The 20,816-nt window shown below is 41.9% G+C and overlaps 1 protein-coding gene across 1 annotated transcript in view; it reads right to left on the bottom strand.

The window, feature by feature from the left end:
* Positions 1–19,840, bottom strand: part of lhcgr (luteinizing hormone/choriogonadotropin receptor) — a 66,077-nt gene extending 46,237 nt beyond the window's left edge. Inside the window, exons 1-2 of the mRNA XM_033025485.1 lie at positions 19,603–19,840; positions 443–514 (exon numbers count right to left, since the gene is read on the bottom strand). Of these exons, the coding sequence (XP_032881376.1) occupies positions 443–514; positions 19,603–19,769 (239 nt within the window). The 5' untranslated portion in view covers positions 19,770–19,840. The remainder of the gene's footprint in view (positions 1–442; positions 515–19,602) is intronic.
* Between the last annotated feature and the right edge of the window lie 976 nt (positions 19,841–20,816).

Below are 20,816 nucleotides of genomic sequence, written 5' to 3'. Positions count from 1 at the left end.
ACAGCCAGGGGTAGTAAAATAAGTGAAATCATTGGTGTTTTATTGTCATACGTCCTGAAACGCAGCCACGCTTCCGTCAGTCTGCCCCAGGGCAGCTGTGGCTACAGAAGTAGCTTACCACCACCGAGTGTGACTGAGGAGTGAATGAATAATGCGATGTAAAGCGCCTTGAGTATTAGAAAGGCGCTATATAAATCCCATCCATTATTATTATTATTACTTGCAACAGCAGTACAGATTGTTAACACAATACTCAACAGCTAACCTAATAAACAACGAAAATGTTCAATAAGAAGTCACTGGAGAGGTAGAAATGCAACCAAGAAAATGTAATTCCTTAAACTCCCTAAAGTTTAAGCATTTCTATAAATGCATGTAGATTTAATATTTAAAATATAATGCAATATATTCAAATTTAGAATTCAACTTTTACTAAACTCACATTCTTATAATATTGCTAAGTCCTTCAAAAGAATGTCTTTGGATCTTTCTCAGTGGTAGATGAGTAAACCTCCTGGGAACAAAAGAAAAAATGAATGTCAGTTGAACAACAAATTCAGTTTTTTTTAGTTTAGAGACATAGCATGGAAACAGCTTACCAAGACCACACCGACAATCGGTCACCCATTCACTCTAATTCTAGGTTACCCCACTTTTTCACCCACTCCCTACAGAGTTGGGGCAATTTTATAGAAGTCAATCAATCTACAAACCTGCACATCTTTGAGAACGTGGGAGAAAACGTGAACATCCGGAGGGAACCCACACGGTTACAGGGAGGCTTGCAAACTCTACACAGACAGCACCAAAGGTCAGGATCGAACCAGGGTCCCTGGGGCTATGAAGCAGCAGCTCGACCAGCTGTGCCACTGTGCCGTCAAACATGAGAGGATATTTGGCAACAGGCATAACACTTTCACTCTGGGCAAGTCTGCTGCACCAACAGCATTTAAGACAGCTTTGCAAGCAAATCAGTAGAAACTTTACATCAAAGAAATCCACATACTGAGATTAAACACCTAATCGGCCAACTCAAGCACATGTGCACAGCATATGATTAAAAAAAACACTGGTATCAAATGAATTAAGATAGATCGGATCATTGGCATGCTAAATTTAACCTTTAACCGACCTTGGTTGTGTGGCAATAAAATTATTTCTTCTATTTCTACTGTCAGAACTATTCTGAAGTAATCATTGTCAAAATTTGTCGTAGTCACTTGCATATCTATGAATGTGCAGCGCTATCCATAATTATGTGATTATCCGTAAGCATGTGCAGTGCAACAGAAATAGGGCAAGGGAGAGAAGAAAGGCGATTGGAGGCAATCTAGATGGACTGTCTAGCTGGGGAGAATGTGAAATAAACAGATTGAACAACCAGTAGAAGACACAAAGTGCTGGAGCAGCTCAGCAGGCTAGGCAGCATCTCCATTAAATTGATGAGATTTTGCAAACGAGACCCACTGAGCTACTCCAGCATTCTGTGTCTTCTCTTGCATAACCAGTAAATGCAACCCCAATTCCCTATTATCTAGCATCCTGAACCTTACTATGCCCCTGCTGTTAACAGAGGCAGAATTCATTTGGTCACAGTACAAAAATTAATTGCCATGACAAAATATATTCCAGAAAGAAAATATATATATAAATGGTCAAACCAGAATTATACTGAATTGTCATCTATACAGTTTCAGAGCTGGATTTAGGTAAATCCAGGAGGAAGGCGGCATCACCACCAGAGTCGCTGACAGTGTGGTCAGCGGCTCCCAGACCGCAGTGGTCCCCAGGACATGGGGTAAAACCAACAATAAATCGGTCAGCCCTATGGACTCGGACGAGTCGGGCCAGGAGGGTTCCCCTCCGGTAATGCATAATATATTTGGACGTTTGTCCAGGATGGAGCTCCTAATGGAGAGGATGCTCCACCTAGATACACTCCAACAGCAGGAGTTGTGTCAGCACCGGCCTATGCAAGAGCCCGCGCCAGCAGCGCCTGGGATAGGGCTGCTTAATGTCTCCCTCTTGGAGGAGGAGAGCATGCCGGGTCAGTGTAATTCTGACGCCGAATCCGTGGCAGCGCCGGCCTATGGGAGAGCCCGCGCCAGCAGTACCTGGGACTGAGCTGCTTAATGTCTCCCTCTTGGAGGAGGAGAGCATGCCGGGTCAGTGTAATTCTGATGCCGAGTCTGAGGGTATAGCCATGGAGCATACCCCAAGGGATGAAGGGCACGTGTCAGAGGTACCATTCCTGGCAGCAAGGTTTGCCATCCCAACAGAATCAGGGATAAAATGTTCCATCCTGGTATAGGTCCGTTGGAAGGGCCATATCAGCGCAGGTGTCAGGGGCCTGCGGCAGCACCTGTTTCAGGGCTGCCTACGATTCGCCCTCTTTGAGGAAGGGAGTGCGAGTGGTCAGTATGTAACTGACTTCAAATTCTAAAGTATGTCCGTGGAACATACTGGAGCACATGTGTGCCGGCAGTGAACAGCGCTATCGGGGGGACATTAGAGCCAGCCGCCGAATCTTCTATTCAGGTAAGACCTATTCAACAGGCAAAACCTGGAGGACGAAGCAAAAGTTGTCGGACCAATCAAGGTACCAACAACGAGCAAAGCTTCATCGTTTCGGCGACAAGGCACCCCACGTCTTCATCGGCAATAAGTGGTTCACTGAAGCTGGTGGCAGCATGAAAGCTGGGCAGAGGTTCCACGCACCTTACCAGTTCTACTCTACAACTAAGGTAACCAGGCAGATAGGTAGGTCTGGCACTTCTGAAACATGGGGTAAGTGGACCACTTACAAGTTGGTAATATTTACACTTGGTTGTACAATACACAAATTGTTAAGACATTGTCATCTACTTAGCGGCATCTAACCATGTAAAACTGGACAATGCTAGCATTCCAAGCAGGTTTGGAATTGGGGCCAGAATTGGGTTTTGAGGCAGGCTCAGTATTTTGGCCAGGATTGCCTTCGAGACAGGCTCGGAAATATGAGCAGAGTTGTCTTTCGAGGCAGGCTCAGGATTGAGGCCAGAATTGTCTTTCAAGGCAGGCTCAGAATTATGGCCAGAGTTGTCTTTCGAGGCAGGCTCAGAATTATGGCCAGAGTTGCCTTTCGAGGCAGGGTTAGAATTATGAGGTAGGCTCAGTATTATGGCCAGGATTGTCATTCAAGACAGGCTCGGAAATCGGGCCAGAGTTGTCGTTCGAGGCAGGCACGAAATGATGGCAGGCGTGGCCTGTTCATTATGAAAGATGGAGAATGTTGTTTAACTCGCATGTGCGGTATAAACTTTTCCGAATAGGAAACTTCATTACTGGCTAACAACTGATTTCATAGGGTGTTCCCATTTATAGCGATCATCGGAGATATTTGAAATTATCAGGAAGGGGCAATTGCTATGATGAGGCAATGATAACAGTATGCTAACAGTAATGACAACAGTAAAGCATTGCAAAGTGGACTACTCAGAGTTCAAAACACTTGTTATGTCTTGTCTGGATGATACTTTAACGCTGTATTTTGCTAAAATCAACTGTTTCAGCCTCAAACTATATTTGAGAAATTGGGCTCCTCCATCCAGTTAAATTTAAGTTGTTACCAAGTAGATTGGTTGGTCATGGGGATTTACCTTTAACTGTTAATTAGCCTATGACTCCGCCATGGGGCAAGAGATTGGAGTTAATAGAAACCTGTAACAGCATGTTGTTATAAAGCAGTCTTCTATTCATCAAGAGTAATTGGCAATATAGTAGCTGTGATTCAGCTGTGCAAGTGGGAGAACTGACATTGTGCAACCTCTCAAGTGCCATGTAGGTCACTGTTAACACATCTATGCTATTACCAGCTGAAGCTACCAAAGTCACAATGATGGACGAACAGTATTTAGCATTGCTCCAGTAGTTTGGCCAGTAAAAATTTCAGTTATATTGCAAACTGATGCTAAAGACTCTAACGTGGAAAATTTCGAATGTCATCTCTAGTTTGGAGGTGGAGGAGATTTGCATGAGTTACCAATTCTTCAGTTATTGGTATCAATTATCTATAGACACTAGGTGCATTCTATGGGTTAAAGAGTGATTGAGCGAATATGCATAATATGCATGCTCAACTTCAAGTTGATACACAATTGTGGTGGCATATGTTAGTCACATGGGTGCAATCAAGTAAAAGTATCCTGTAATAGTTTACCTAATACACTTGCCACTGGTGTATCATCAAGTACAGATCAATGACAACACAGAATGGGTGTTGGATCACACAGTATTTATGAAATTCTGGTTCGATGGAACACCGAATATCGATATGTTGTTTTCATGCTTATTCACCGGTTGCAAAAATATGTGGCATAACAGTGGCGAGAGATACATTCTCGCTACAAGGAGGAGGAATGGTCTTTTATGTCTTTCTCCATTTTGCCTCATCAGTCGGGTTTTCAAATAAAGTCATCAAGATCCCGCTTTAGGTTTTCCTACTGTCTGACTGGCCTATGCAGCTTTGATTCCCGCTTTTGTCGGGAATAATAATACAACCTTATACGGTTATTCTAAACGTAAACTTTGCTGGTTCAGCCTGTGGCTCGGGCAACCAGCCTTTGCATGATAACATCAATTTATGACTTGCAGATTCTGAATAGACTGCCCCTACGGCTTGGGTTGTCACACCGATCCATGTGGTCACTCCGAGTGCTGGGATAGCACCCAAAAAAGCAGTACATTTCCCCTTCAGGAGATGGGAAGCGTTTTGTTTAATGCTAATGTTACATTTAATACGGTACAGATTACTGACGTCTTGGAGTTCATTTTTAAATAATCTTTTGATAATAATTGAGTTATAGGGCCATTAACTGTGCCCAACGTGCTTTCCCATCATATTTGCTACAGCAAATGGAACCCACTCTGTCGGGTTTCACCCCCGGATATCGAGTTTGTAAAGGATATCTTTAACACAATTTCTCCCAGGACAAGTACAGGACAGTATGGGATATTGACATTGTGTTAACACTACTTCACCAGGGGGCTCTTGCTACATCCTTAGCTTTGGCCAGCTCTCATAAGGTAGTTATCCTCATGGCGCTGGTTTCAGCGCAACGGGTTCAGTCGCTACATAATTGCGACGGGACAGGATGATTACATCTGTAAATAATATATATATTTTATGTTTATGATTTAATTAAGCAGAGCAGAAGGGGCGTCAGGTCTCAAACTAGTTCATGGCATACCCAGGGACCTTCGGTTATGTGAGGGCACACATACAACAATACGTCAAGGTCACCAAGAGCTTTCGAGGCTCTGAACTAGCAATGCTTGTTAGTTACAAAAAACTTTATAATAAGGTATCCGTTCAGACCATCTCCAGGTGATAAAACGGGGTTTGATTTATGCAGGAGCAGACACTGATTTCCAAATCTCACTCCACCAGGGCTGCTACAACATCAGCAGCAAGGGTTATTTACGTTCCGCTGGACCACATCCTAACGACTGCAGCATGGTCAAACGCACAAACTTTCCAAACATTTATAATAACCCATTGCCAGACCAGGGGTATTTGCCAACTCTATTTTAGGTTCTATTTATAGTTTCCATCCAGATGAGAGGGGTTACTATTATTATTACTTGTTCATTAAACAGCATCAGCATGTTTTAGATCTATGTCATGTCTGTATGCATTATGAATGTTTCCCTCATCTGTCAATGAAGCAGTTGTGGTTGTGTAGACTCGTTTCTCACGGCATGAAATCACAGAGCTTTGAAATCTTCACGGAATCGCTCACGTGACTCCGAAGCAAAATAGTAAGATTAAACGAGAACTTACCAGTTTGAAGTTTGATCTTTATTTTATGAGGAGTTACGATGAGCGATTACGTGCCCACCGCTCCCAACCCTCTCTCATAAAGATAATTCGGTAATTCTAGTCTTCTCTATGTCTTACCATGTTACTTCGACTACTGTTATCTGTGATTTCACACCGCTGCTTTGAAGATTGACGTGCATGCGGACTGGGGGGGCTTCTTCACGTAATCGCTCATCGTAAATCCTCATAAAATAAAGATCAATCTTCAAACTGGTAAGTTCTCGTTTAATCTTATTATTATCTACCTCTAGAGAATTCAGCCAAATGTACTCGAGCTCTCCTCATACAGCATAGAACACAGAACAGTACAGCAAAGGAATGGGCCCTTCGGCCCACAATGTTTGTGCCGAACATGATACCAAGTTAAACTGATCTTATCGGCCTGTACATGATCCATATCTCTCTATTCTCTGCACCTATCAAAAAGCCTCTTAAACACCATTATCAGATCTGTCCCCACCACCACCCCGGTAATGCATTCCAGGGCCCTACCTTTCTCTGTGTACAAAAACTTACCCCACACATCTCCAATAAACTTTATCCCTTTCACCTTATATCCATGACCTCTGGTGTTGGACATTTCAAATCCAGGAAAAAGCTTCTGTCTACCCTATCTATACCTCTCATAATTCTATGTACTTCTACCAAGTGTCGCCTCAACCTCTGACATTCCAGAGGCAGCATACCTGCCATTCCTGGAATCTTCACTGCACTTTTTTTATGGCAAGGACATAAAAATGGAATTGGCTGAGAGCTCTATGTTCCTTGGCATTAATGTTACCAACGATCTGTCATGGACCAACTGCATTGAGGCAACAGCCAACGTGGCCCACCAGTGCCTCTACTTTCTTTGGATACTGAGGAAATTTGGCATGACTCCAATGACTCTTACAAACTTCTACAGATTCACCATGTAAAGCATACTGTCAGGTTACTTCGCAGCTTAGTTAGGGAACATCTCTGTCCAATATTGCAAGAAATTGCACTGCTGTAGATGTAGTCCCTTCCATCACACAGACCAGACTTCCACCATTGACTCCATCTACATCTCACACTGCTTCTCTGCCACAGAAGGTAGTTGAGGCCAGTTCATTGGCTATATTTAAGAGGGAGTTAGATGTGGCCCTTGTGGCTAAGGGGATCAGGGGGTATGGAGAGAAGTCAGGTACGGGATACTGAGTTGGATGATCAGCCATGATCATATTGAATGGCGGTGCAGGCTCGAAGGGCCGAATGGCCTACTCCTGCACCTATTTTCTATGTTTCTATGGAAGACTCATCCCACACCAGTCATTCCTTCTTCTCCCTACTCCCATCTGACAGAAATTACAGAAATTTGAAAGTGAATATCACCTGACTCGGGAATAGCTTCTTCCCCTCTGTTATGAGGTTTCTGAACGGCCCTTCTATAAGCTAGGGTTGTGTCCAATTCACCTCTACATCATTGCAGACATTGGACCTTGTCTATGGAATTGATGCATTACAATGCTGAGAACTATATTCTGCACTCTGTAGCTTCCCCTTTGCTCTATCTATTGTCCTTGAGTTTGACTAGATTGTATTTATGTATGGTATTGATAAATGATTGGATATCATGCAAAACAAAGCTTTTCACTGTATTCGCTACGTGACAATATTAAACCTAAACCTAAGTACACCCTGTTGGATTATTCTGTAGACACAAAAACTTTTTTAAAAACTGGTGCATCACGTTTTCAATTGAGTTGCAACATTTGGGTCATTGCTCTTGAATATTTCCTCAGGAGAAAGGAACAGGACATACCATCCTTCTTAACCATCCATCATCACCTAAAAAAAGTAATTTATCTCTGTGACATTGTGTTTGAAGAGAAAAATATAATTGCCATAGGGTTTGAATGTAACAACCACCGCTTGAAATGGTGGTCATGAATTTTGGTGGTTGGAAATGTACACTTAAAAGACAAAATGTTTTTGTAATCTATTTCTATGTGGGTGGTTACTAATAAATAGGACAGAGAAAAAAAAAATTCAATGTTTTTTAAAGATAGTCTGGCTCAATAATAGCCTTCAGACAAATCGATTGGACACAAAGTTCATTCCGCAATTTTATCTTAGTTATTGGATAAAACACTATTTTAACTAATCAACAGTTATACAGTAAATCGCAGAACCTTTATGCTGAATTAAAAAACAAACTTCTAGCATCTATTATTTTCAACTTAACAAGTAATTCTGTGTAGGAATGGGAACAGAATGAATCTATATTTTGCAGAGCATTTTTTCAAACACTGGACAGTCCAGTTGAGTCCAGGAGGAGGAATCAACCATTCCCAAATTTACAATACCGAACTGAAAGTTGTAAAATACCTTCCATTGGTCCATTCATGGAATTAAACAATCTTTCTATAGTAGTAGCCATACACATTCAGGTCGATTTGTTGTTCAAATTGGAGAGATGTTTGTGCTGGGATGTTTGTGCTGGAATGTAGCCCTTCCCATTATAGTTACCTGCTACCAACATTAAACACCTCCACGTGTGTAACACAGCTAAATAAAAAGTTAGATAAAAATCTCTGCACACACTTCAGCAGCATGCCTCAATCCCAATGTCAGATGAGGAACTTTAACACATCATCTTCATCATCCTGACACTTATTTCGCATTTACCACACAAGCCATGCTGTGATGAACATTCAAGGTCACATTGAATTAACATGTTTTGTGCTCCAAGTAAGTGCCAACTAGAAACCATATTAAAATTGTCATAGATTCTAAGATAATCTATTGTCCATTATCAACTATTGAACTAACATCACAGTAGGGGATCTTACTTTCCATTCACTGAAGTAAAGTGGCAGGATCTAAACTGAGATATTTTGAACTTGCTTAAATTTCAGACATTTAACTCTGCAGTTCCCTTGGATCAGTTAAATTAGGTATTCGGGTTATCTTAATACATTGATTTAAGCCTGCCTCCAGGAACTCTGTGTGAAAGGATATACACTCAGAAGCTTTTCTAAACATAACTGGAAGTTTGTGCTGAAGCCCTTAGACAATGATAGTTCCCTCTGAAGTACTTCACATGTATGTTCACACAGTGGTGGTGGTGGTGGTGGCAAGGTGAGATGGGCAAGGCAACATACACATTCTTGTTGTCATATCAAACCATACACCACAATCTTCCTGTAACTCTCAAAAATATTCACAGATGATGAAATCTTTCAAGGCATTAATTTATCTGGAACCACTCTGCTGCCCATCTTCAGCAACATCTCTGTTTACAGGATAAGATTACATACTTTTATTTTACTTAAGAGATATAAGCCTCACCAATGCCACGCCGACCAACAATCACCCCATACACTAGCACTATCCAATACACTAGGGACAATTCAATTGAAGCAAATCTGCAAATCTGTATGTCTTGGAGTGTTGGATGAAACCGGAGCACCCGGGGAAAACCCACGCGGTCACAGGGAGAACATACAAACCCCACACAGACAGCACCCATATTCAGGGTCAAACCCGGGTCTGGCACAGCAAGGCAGAGACTCTACCATTGTGCCACTTTGCACAATCTTCTTATTGGAACAGGCCACAATAGATATTCTGGTACCTGAGAACATAGGGGGGAACCTATGTCCTCTTCAAAACAAAAAGCCAGTCATCCCTCCTAGTTATTTCTCCCTCCTCACTACCTCCTTCACTTGCACTCAATCCATCATGGCACAGATAAAGGGAAGATGCACAAGAAGGCTCCTTGCAATGTACAACTTCAAACGAAACATTGCTGATGGAAGCTCATTTTCCAAGAGTGTCTTGCAGTTTCACTTTACTCTTCCTTTGATCCTTGCATGGAAAGACTAAATTCCAAATTGTCAGTGATCCAGCAGTCGAGCTTGAACAGTTCAAGCACAGTCAGCTTCAGAGGGTCAAGACTCCAAGGAAATGATCCAGTCAATCTGATGAAGATGAATTACAGAGTATGAACAAACAGGAGAATGTTCTTGCTGACAGATGAGCTGCAAGAATCAGCTGATTGAAGATTCAGCTCATAAACTTCCTCAGCCAAAAGATTGACTTCACAAATACTGCAGAATAAGTAGCGAGCATCAGAAAAATATTGTTATCATTGGAGATATGACAGTGATAAAGAGATCCATGCCTACATTGGTCTAGTGCTCCCATCCAGAATGCACCACAAGCCAAGTCTTTATCAACTAAGACTGACAATTTGAAAAGTGAAGTAATTCACTTCAATGATCTACTTCTCGCTCAATGTTAGCAAAATGAGGGAGCTTGTCAGCGTTCAGGAAGCAGGGTGGAGTAAATATCCCTGTCGGTATCATTAGTGCTGATGTGGTGATGGCCGAGAGCCTCAAGTTCTTGGGTGTAAATATCACCAACAATGTGTCCTAGTCCAACCACATGGATGCTGCGGTCAAGTAAGCACATCTGCACTCTATCTCCCCAGAAGACTCAGAAAATTCAGCCTATCTCCAACGACTCTTTCTAAGTTTTACAACTGCACCATAGAAAGCATCTCATCCAGACAGTCACAGCTTGTTATGGGAAGATCGTAAGAAATTGCAGAGGGTTCTGGACCCTGTCCAGTCCGTCACACAAAGCAGCCTTCCCCCTATTGATTATATCAATACGTCAGGCTGCCTCTGGAAACAGCCAACATACTCAAGGATCATACACACTTCGTTCATTGTCTCTTCTCCCTTCCCCCGTCAGGCAGAAGATACAAAAGTTTGAAAACACATGTCTCAGATTCAAGAACAAATGCTTTCTTGATATTTTCAGACTCTTGAACAAACCTCTCTTATGCTAGGGATGAATTCCCAATCTTCCAATGTAACTCATTGCAGCTCTTGCACCATTTTTTAAATCTGCAGAATCTCTGCAGATGGATCACTAAAAAAAAACTATATTAACATCTGTTATCTTGCAAGAAAGAATTTCATTGTTCTGTTTTGGCATATTTCACAATAAAACACTCTCGACTCTTATCTATAGTGAATTGAAATTAAAAGAGCATGTTATTTTTCCACACAGGATAATATCAATTTAGAATAAGTAGAATCAATTACATATTTTTTCTCTTCCAAGGGAAACCGTAACCTTGAATCATCACGTACAACTGAAAATTCATTACCTCTGAAGGACCACAACATTTAGTATGTGAATGTAGTCATAAATTACAATTCTATTACTGCATTATTTACCATTATTTAATATATTCCTCACTCTCAGAAATCTGAAACCTGTGTGAAAATGAAAATAATAACATCTACCACATTTTGGTTAAGCCACATTTGTGTGCAGTTCTGGTTGCCCAATTACAGGAAGGATGTGAAGTGGGAGTAACAGATGTTTACCTGAATGCTGCCTGGATAGAGGGTATTAGCTATGAAGAGAAGTTGGACAAACATAGATTGTTTTCTGGAGCGTCGGAGGTTGAGGGGAGACATGATAGATGCATTTGAAATTATAGCTCAAGGCACCTTTGTCTTTGAGTGGACTTATCCTTTTCCTAGCTGTCCACTTATTTTTAAAATGACGTGATTCTATTAATCCTACTTGCCAAGGACATTTCTCGGCCCCTCTTAGCCCTCGTAAATCCTCGTTTAAGTTCTTTCCTGCTTTATATTCCTGGAGGGCTTTGTCTAATTTTAGCTTCTCAAACCTTACATATTCTTTTTGACTAAACTATTTCAAGGAGGGAGCCAACAACCAAATTCCCAGGGTATCAAGGGAAGGAAAATAAATGGCAGCTTTTCCGACAACACTAATGTCCAAAATATTACAACAATAATATATTGTTCAAATATTAACAGATTGCTCAATTGCAAAAGTGACACAGCGTCAACTGTGTACTATGTGATATGTGTCTATGTTCTCTAATTTAATGATTCTTTATACTTGCATGTGTAAGAACACATATTTCACTAAGCATATGTTGAGGTGGTTCATTCACTTATTAAACATCGTTCTTCCAATTTCAACAGGTTGGCTGCACATGAAAAGTCTTCCCAGAGAGCTTAGTGTGTAGCACACTGTACAGTCTACAGAATCCAGCATGTAGCAACCAATATAGTTGGAATGGTAAAAGAGAAGTGGGCTAATTTTTGACAATGTAATAAAGATAACACATGGAAACTTTGATACCAAAGAAAGTGAAGAATTGAAATTTCTGCGTTAAGCAGCACTCCCAAGAATGGCAAGTGTCAATTCCATGGAGAGCCATCACAAACAAAACACATCTGCCTGAAAACAAGGAAAAATTATTTTATGATGAGAAATGATGAGAAATAATTTTAAGGCAGTGGGTAATGTGGCGAAACAACAGAGTGTTCCTTGCATCTGCAGTTGCTTATTTTAATTATGCTGTGGCGGCTCCCAAGGGTCGTGCCATCATACTGTCGAACCCCTCGGCACGGGAGTGGTTCAGTCCGGAGGCGGTCCTTAACCAGAGGGTTTAAAGGCAGGGGTTTGGGTGCCATCTTTCTCTCGTTTGGACCTCCCTACAACCGGGAGGAACATAATTAAAGGTGCCTCTCAAAACACTGGACTTCGTGCTTCCTTTTGAGACCCACGCACTACAATGCAGTACTTCATAAACTTTTCCTCTCTTTAGGGTCTCAAAGCATCAACAACAAAGAAATTACACTTATACCTGTAAACATTCAGTTCCAAGACGTCTGCCAGATTATGCAACTCCCATGCACGTGTGATGAAGATTGAGTTGTCTAGAAATTGTTTTCTATCATTGGATGGATCCTGAGTGTCCAATTTTTAAGTTTAAACATTAACATAAATTCTATTACAAAATACTTCAAAAATGCAAAGAGGTGGGAAATTGATCAATGGACATTGGAATGAAAGGTAATGGTGTGTCCACAAGTCTGGGTGAAAAGGGTGCAGTTTAGAGTTGTGAGAAGAAGTCCTCGAGATTGGATCCAAGGTAGACCAAGGTATAACCAGCATAGTGGGACAAAGAGAGGTCAGGTGCATAAAATACATTGTGGGGAAAGAAGGATAGAAGAAGCTACCAAGATAGCGTGGGGGAAAGATCTGATGGATAGAGGACAAGGAATTAAAAATCAGAAATATGATCCCCTGTTTGGGCCATCGGGGGATCAAAATCAGTAGCACTGTAGTGAAATTATGTTGAAGTGAATTGTATGAGAATGTTTTATGACCGATGGCAGTCTAACAACGAGGAAATCTTTGCAGGATAGTTTCCATTACATGTCTCCAGGCAGAACAAGTTGAAAACAAGAGTGGAATGAAGGGAAAAAATGGTATTTCCAACTTCCTTTTACCTGTCGATGTTTTCCTTTAAAGACCAAAGAAAATATCAATATACGGAATTTAGCAGGAAATTTTCATCTTTATCCACCATGATGCTTATGGGTTAAAATATAGGGCAAGTAATTAAGAGGCCTGGATTAAAATTCAACCCAACCATGGCAGTTTTGGTATGCAAGTTCATTGGGTGCCAAAGTGTCACAAATGGTGGAGATGCTTCATCCCAGCACCAGTGATTTGGATTCAGTGATGACCTCTGGTGCTGTCCATGTCCATGCTGAGTTTGCATGTTCTCCCTGTACACGTGTAGTTTCCTCCATCATTCCAAAACAACACAGGTCGGTAGGTTAATTGGCCATTGTAAATTGTCCCTACCATGTAGGTGAATGACACAAATTGGGAGCAGCGGATGGGAATGCGGGCAAAAAATATCCTGTCCGAAAAAATAAGCGGGAAAATGAGACTGATGGATTGTGAGACTTATGGTTGGGGCAGTTCGTGCTGTAAGGAAACATGGGAATCTGGTTGTACATTTTCACAGATATTAATCTAGGCAGAAAAATCACTGAAATACTGGAAAAACATAACCCTATGCAAAATCAAAATCACTCATTCCCTTGTGCAACCTTGATCTTTCAATATAGAATTTAGAAACAATCAAAATGAAGGTGCAACATTTTCCAGTCTTAACTGCCTCTGATGAACATAACATTTACAAAAGACAAAAATGTAACATTTTGTACTGGCTTCCTAACCTCAAAATATAGTTCCAATCAGACCAAAACTGATCATCTACTCTGGGAATAAGTTTGGCCTTTGGGAACAAACTAACTGCTGAAGGTACTCAGGGGTTGAGCAGCATCTGTCTGGATACATGGACAGTTGACGTTTGGGGTTGGGACAGTTCATCTGGACAGGTACAGGTTTGCCTGGAGGAGATGCAAATAGGAGTCAAATGAAATCTGAGATTCCAGGAAGAGAGCAGACCAACAGTGTTGGCCGGTGTGGGCAAGTTGGGCCGAAGGGCCTGTTTCCACACTGCACCACTCTATGACACAATGACCAACTGAATGCTGCATAAGAGACTGGAATTCCTGAAACTGTCTAATTCCATTTTGAGTCAGATGCTGATCCACAATATTGTATTGTACTTCGTTGGAATAGCATGGAGGAGAAAGAGAGACATTTGAGTGAGAGTGAAAATCAGACTGCTGGAGGAACTCAGCAGGTCAGGCAGTACATGTGGAAGCAGAGAGATGATTGACATTTCAGTTCAAGACCTGTATCGCGTCTGAGAGCATAACCAGTATAAAGAAGTGAGGGGGAAGAGGTGAGGCAGGGACTGACTGGTGATAGGTGGAACCAGGTGAGGAGAAAGATGAGCAGGTGGCCCAAGGTTTAGTTTAGTTTAGTTTATTGTCACGTGTACTGAGATACAGTGAAAATAATTATTGTGTGCTATCCAGTCAGCAGAAAGACAATACAAGATTGCAATTGACAATGTATAGATACATGATAAGGGAATAACGTTTAGTACACGGTAAAGTCAGCAAAGATAGTTCCAGGGTCACCAATGAGGTAGATAGTAGTTCAGCAGTTCTTTCTGGTTGTGGTAGGATGGTTCAGTTGCCTGATAACTGCTGGGAAGAAACTGGAGGTGTGCGTTTTCACACTTCTATAATGTTTGCCTGATGGGAGATGGGAGGTGGGAGAAGGGGGGGGGGGGGGGTGGGGGGGGTGAAGGGGTGGAGATGGAAAACAGCAGCTGGTGAGTGGTAAGTAGAGAGAGATAAGAAGAAGAAAGAAGAAGCAGATGCAGCCAGGTGGGAGAAGGGGATGGTAGAGTCAGAGAGTGGAAGGTGATAAGTGGAGATATAGGAGGCTGCAGATTCTGAAATCTGATAAGTAAGAAAGGGGATAAGTGGAACCAATAAGGGGATGACGATGGACAGCTGGTACCAATTAGGAAAGGAGAATAAAAAAGGCTGCCGAGGGCCTGGGGTGGTGTTTGGAAAAAGGAGGTGAGCTGAGCATACCTGTGTGGATCAGGAAGAAAGTGAAAAGAGCCCATGGGTTGTGGGTTACCTGAAACAGGAAAATTAAATAGTTGCACAGCTAGTAGAGCTACAGCACCAGCAACCAGGGTTCGACTCTGACCTCATCTGCTGTATATGTGGAGTTTGCATGTTCTCCTTGTGACTGGGTGAATTTTCTCCAGGTGCTCTGGTTTCTTCCCACATCCCAAAGTCTTGTGGGTTTGTAGGGTAATTGGCCTCTGTAAATTGTCCCTTGTGTGTAGGGAGTAGATGAGAAAGTAGGAATAACATAGAACTTGTGTGAACAGGTTTAGAGATACAACGTGAAAAGAGGCTCTTCGGCCCAGCAAATCTGCATCAACCAGCAATCACCCATGCGCCAATTCTATTCTACACACTAGGGAGAATTAAAAAATAATGCTGAAACCAATTAACCTACAAACCAATTAAACATAGAAAATAGGTGCAGGAGGAGCCAGCACCACCATTCATTGTGATCATGGCTGATCATCCACAATCAGTAACCCTAGAGCTCCATATAACTATCTTTTAAATTCATCCAGTGAATTGGCCACCACTGCCTTCCGTGGCAGAAAATTCCACAAATTTGCAACTCTCTTGGTGAAAAAGTGTTTTCTCAACACAGTTTTAAATGGCCTCCCCTTTATTCTTAGACTGCGGCCCCTGGTTCTGGACTCCCCCAACATTGGGAATATTTTTCCTGCATCTAGCTTGTCCAGTCCTTTTATAATTTTATATGTTTCTATAAGATCACCCCTCATCCTTCTAAATTCCAGTGAATACAAGCACAGTCTATCCAATCTTTCCTCATATGGCAATCCCGCCATCCCGGGGATTAATCTCATGAACCTACCCTCCCTCAATAGCAAGCATGACCTTCCTCAAATTAGGAGACCAAAACTGCACACAATACTCCAGATGTGGTCTCACCAGGGCCCTGTACAACTGCAAAAGGACCTCTTTACTCCTAAACTCAAATCGTCTCATTATGAAGGCTTTATTAGCTTTCTTCACAAGCTTTCTTCATTTCTTCATTCATTAGCTTTCTTCACTGCCTGCTGTACCTGCATGTTTACTTTCAGTGACTGGTGTACAAGGAGACCCAGGTCTCATTGCCCTTCTCTTTTTCCTAATCTGACACCAATGAGATAATAATCTGCCTCCTTCTTTCTGCCAAAGTGGATAACCTCACATTTATCTACATTATACTGCATCTGCCATGCTTCTGCCCACTCACTCAACCTGTCCAAGTCACCCTGCAACCTCCTAGCATCCTCTTCACAGTTCACACTGCCACCCAGCTTTGTGTCATTTGCAAATTTGCTAGTGTTACTTTTAATTCCATCATCCAAATCATTAATATATATTGTAAATAGTTACAGCCCCAGCACCGAGCCTTGCGACACTCCACTTGCTACTGCCTGCCATTCTGACAGGGACCCGTATATTCCTACTCTTTGTTTCCTGTCTGCTAACCAATTCTCTATCCATCAATACCCTACCCCCAATACCATGTGGTCTAATTTTGCCCACTAATCTCCTGTGTGGAAAGTCCAGATACACTACATCCACTGGCTCTCCTTCATCCATTTTACTGATCACATCCTCAAAAAATTCCAGAAGATTAGTCAAGCAGGATTTCCCCTTCATAAATCCATGCTAACTTGGACCAATCATTTTACTGCTATCCAAATGCGCCGTTATTACTTATAACCATATAACAATTACAGCACGGAAACAGAATCGAACCTGCCTCCACCACTTCCACTGGAAACTCATTCCACACAGCTACCACTCTCTGAGTAAAGAAGTTCCCCCTCATGTTACCCCTAAACTTCTGTCCCTTAATTCTGAAGTCATGTCCTCTTGTTTGAATCTTCCCTACTCTCAATGGGAAAAGCTTGTCCACGTCAACTCTGTCTATCCCTCTCATCACTTTAAAGACCTCTATCAAGTCCCCCCTTAACCTTCTGCGCTCCACCTAACTTATTCAACCTTTCTCTGTAACTTAGTTGCTGAAACCCAGGCAACATTCTAGTAAATCTCCTCTGTACTCTCTCTATTTTGTTGACATCCTTCCTATAATTGGGCGACCAAAATTGAACACCATACTCCAGAATTGGTCTCACCAATGCCTTGTACAATTTTAACATTACATCCCAACTTCTATACTCAATGCTCTGATTTATAAAGGCTAGCATACCAAAAGCAGTCTTTACCACCCTATCTACATGAGATTCCACCTTCAGGGAACTATGCACAGTTATTCCTAGATCCCTCTGTTCAACTGCATTCCTCAATTCGCTACCATTTACCATGTACGTCCTATTTTGATTTGTCCTGCCAAGATGTAGCACCTCACACTTATCAGCATTAAACTCCATCTGCCATCTTTCAGCCCATTCTTCCAAATGGCCTAAATCTCTCTGTAGACTTTGGAAATCTACTTCATTATCCACAACACCACCTATCTTAGTATCATCTGCATACTTACTAATCCAATTTACCACACCTTCATCCAGATCATTGATGTACATGACAAACAACAGTGGACCCAACACAGATCCCTGAGGCACCGCACTAGTCACCTGCCTCCAACCTGACAAACAACCATCCACCATTACTCTCTGGAGTCTCCCATTCAGCCACTGTTGAATCCATCTTGCTACTCCTGCATTTATACCCAACAATTGAACCTTCTTAACCAACCTTCCATGAGGAACCTTGTCAAAGGCCTTACTAAAGTCCATATAAACAACATCCACTGCTTTACCCTCATCAATGTCCCTAGTAACCTCTTCAAAAAATTCAAGAAGATGAGTCAAACATGACCTTCCAGGCACAAATCCATGTTGACTGTTCCTAATCAGACCCTGTTTATCCAGATGCTTAATAACTTCTTTAATAATTGACTCCAGAATCTTCCCCACCACCGATGTCAGGCTAACTGGTCTATAATTCTCCATTTTCTCTCTCGCTCCTTTCTTGAACAGTGGGATAACATTAGCTACCCTCCAATACACAGGAACTGATCCTGAATCTATAGAACATTGAAAAATGATTACCAATGCATCAACAATTTCTAGAGCCACCACCTGAAAGGATCTCTGAGTCTATGCAATGTAATGTGAAGGAAAGAGTGTTTCAGGATAGAGAATTAGAAGGAAACATAAACTAGAAAACGAAATAGTCTGGGGATCAGATCCATAAATCTTTAAATGCGGGAAGGAAGGTCAGTCACTGCAGCCAAATAAGCATATTTTAATCTAGTTTTTGTCTGGACATAAATTTAAATGCAAATACGCAATGTGGAAAAGCAGAACAAAACAATAATTAAACTATTGCGGAGTCCTTGTTGGCTACAGAGAATCTTGGGCTGCTGACAGAAACTCACAAGTTTGGAGTTAGTACACCTGAGAAAAGAAAACCATGAAGAAGCTCAACAAAGATGCATAAAGTTACTGGTTTTTATGAGGTTGACATTCTGGCCAACTGGCCACTCCAGAGCAAGGAGCAGATGTTAGTTACAGACTTTAAAAGGGTATTAAAACAATGAATTCGGATTGAGTGTGGATATAATTCTTAAATGGTAAGCATATATAGACAATGAAAGTCGTTTAATAGACCAAGCTACTGATTATAATTATTGCCCAGAAGAATTGTTCCAACTCCAGTAAAAATATTCATTTAAAACCCATATAACTCTGTACTTTAGTCTGAAGTTTGAAGAAAGGTTTCGGCCCGAAACGTTGCCAGTTTCCTTTGCTCCATAGATGCTGCTGCACCCGCTGAGTTTCTCCAGCACTTTTGTGTACCTTCGATTTTCCAGCATCTGCAGTTCCTTCGTAATAACTCTGTACCTTCTCGCGTCTTTGATGAGGTGAAAACCAGCTTCATAACCTTCCCCGGGAAATTTGTGGTTTAGATTGTGCCGTTCGCAGGAGCCGAATATTTTTTTTCGCTGGAGTTTTTGACAATCTCGAGGACTGCCGAGGAAGTAATAAAAATATCAGCAGGCTCTGTACTGGTTCGTAAAGTAATACCAGAATGGCTCCTTCCACAAAGCCCGGCACTTAACCAATATTTGAAGGCGACAATTATGCACTAATATTCAGACTTATCACGGTTCAATACGATTATGATTGCAGCTCGGGAAAGTTTCAGTCTCTTAAACTTTTGTACTTTTAATACAAACGTACGAACTACCACGTGAACTGACTTGATAGACATATGGTTATAGAATATGTAACTGTGCGTTTATCAGACCTGACCTTTGGATAGTTTACTTCTTATTCAAAATTATCAATTACAACCTACGAAAGAATAACCCTTCAAACAAGCCCATTTCAAGACAATGAGAAATGGGGAAAGAATGCGAATACTTACAGGCTGGAGTAGCTGCGTAAAATCGCAGCTGGGACACCGGCTGCAGTTTTCTTTGTGCATTTTACAAACTGAGTGGAACAGCGGCAGATCTTGGGGCAGTGATAGGTCTGCGCGGAGACAATATTCCAACTTATCAAGAGGGCCAGATAAGTGATTGAAAAAGCCATTTAGGTCCTTTGTAGTTTATATATGTATATAAATGTGTTTAGACTTGGGCTTGGCGCGCTGCATGCAGCGTGCTTCCTTTAAATGATCTGCAGCGCCGGGGTGGCGCGAGCTCCCAGGCTCTGGTCCACGCGCCGCCCCGATTACCGGGCATCTCCGCGCGCGCCGCCGCCACGCTCGTCCACCGGCGCTCGGTCACGCGCGCTAACTAATTGAAGATGTGGATCAACTTTGCTACATTGAATTGAATCTTATACAGAATTACCACCAAGTGCAGGAGTCCCACTAGAATGCACAGGTCACTCTTTGCCAGTGGTTTTCTGACTGGATTCCAATATTGGACTTCTCATGGACTCCACTGGCAGGTTTGCAAGTTCACTGTGAGGACCTGATGAACAAATCTGCCTGGCGAGCCCGTTCTAAATCAGACCATTTATTTGAGGGGAAAGGAATGGCTGTAAAGGCGAAAGGTGAATATTAAGTTAATTTAGATCTCATTGAATTTTCACAAGCGTTCTCAAGTATTAAGCAAAACACAACATGATGCAGTATTTCAGCGGATCAGCAGCATTTGTTGAGGGAATGGACAGGCGACGTTTCGTGTCGGGTCCCTTCAGACTTGGGTCTCAACCAAAAATGTTGCCTCTTCATTTCCTCCACAGATGCTGCCTGACCTGCTGAGTTACTCCAGCACTTCGTGTTCTGCTCAAGATTCCAGCATCAGCAGCTCTTTGTGTCTGTGTATTGTTCTCAAATATTGCGTGCAGGTTGACGATAGACGGATGACATTTTTAAAGATCACTCTTTATCCTTGCTCAGTCCCCCACCACTCTAGGAGCCATCATTCATAATGCAAGATGCAGCTGTCTGACCAGTGTTATCCTGACCTAATCCTAGATATTCTGATGGGGTCAACATGCAAAGTCATATAGTGTATGCTGACTTATGGTGCAGTTGGATTGGCAGAGTCAGACAAATGGGCCTCTGGTTCCAGTTTTGTAGATATCTTTACCAAGTTAATGTTATGTGCTGCAAGGTTGATTAAAATT

This window comes from Amblyraja radiata, chromosome 8 (genome assembly GCF_010909765.2).
Source record: "Amblyraja radiata isolate CabotCenter1 chromosome 8, sAmbRad1.1.pri, whole genome shotgun sequence".
Lineage (NCBI taxonomy): Eukaryota > Metazoa > Chordata > Chondrichthyes > Rajiformes > Rajidae > Amblyraja > Amblyraja radiata.
This window is presented reverse-complemented; position numbering and strand designations above follow the sequence as displayed.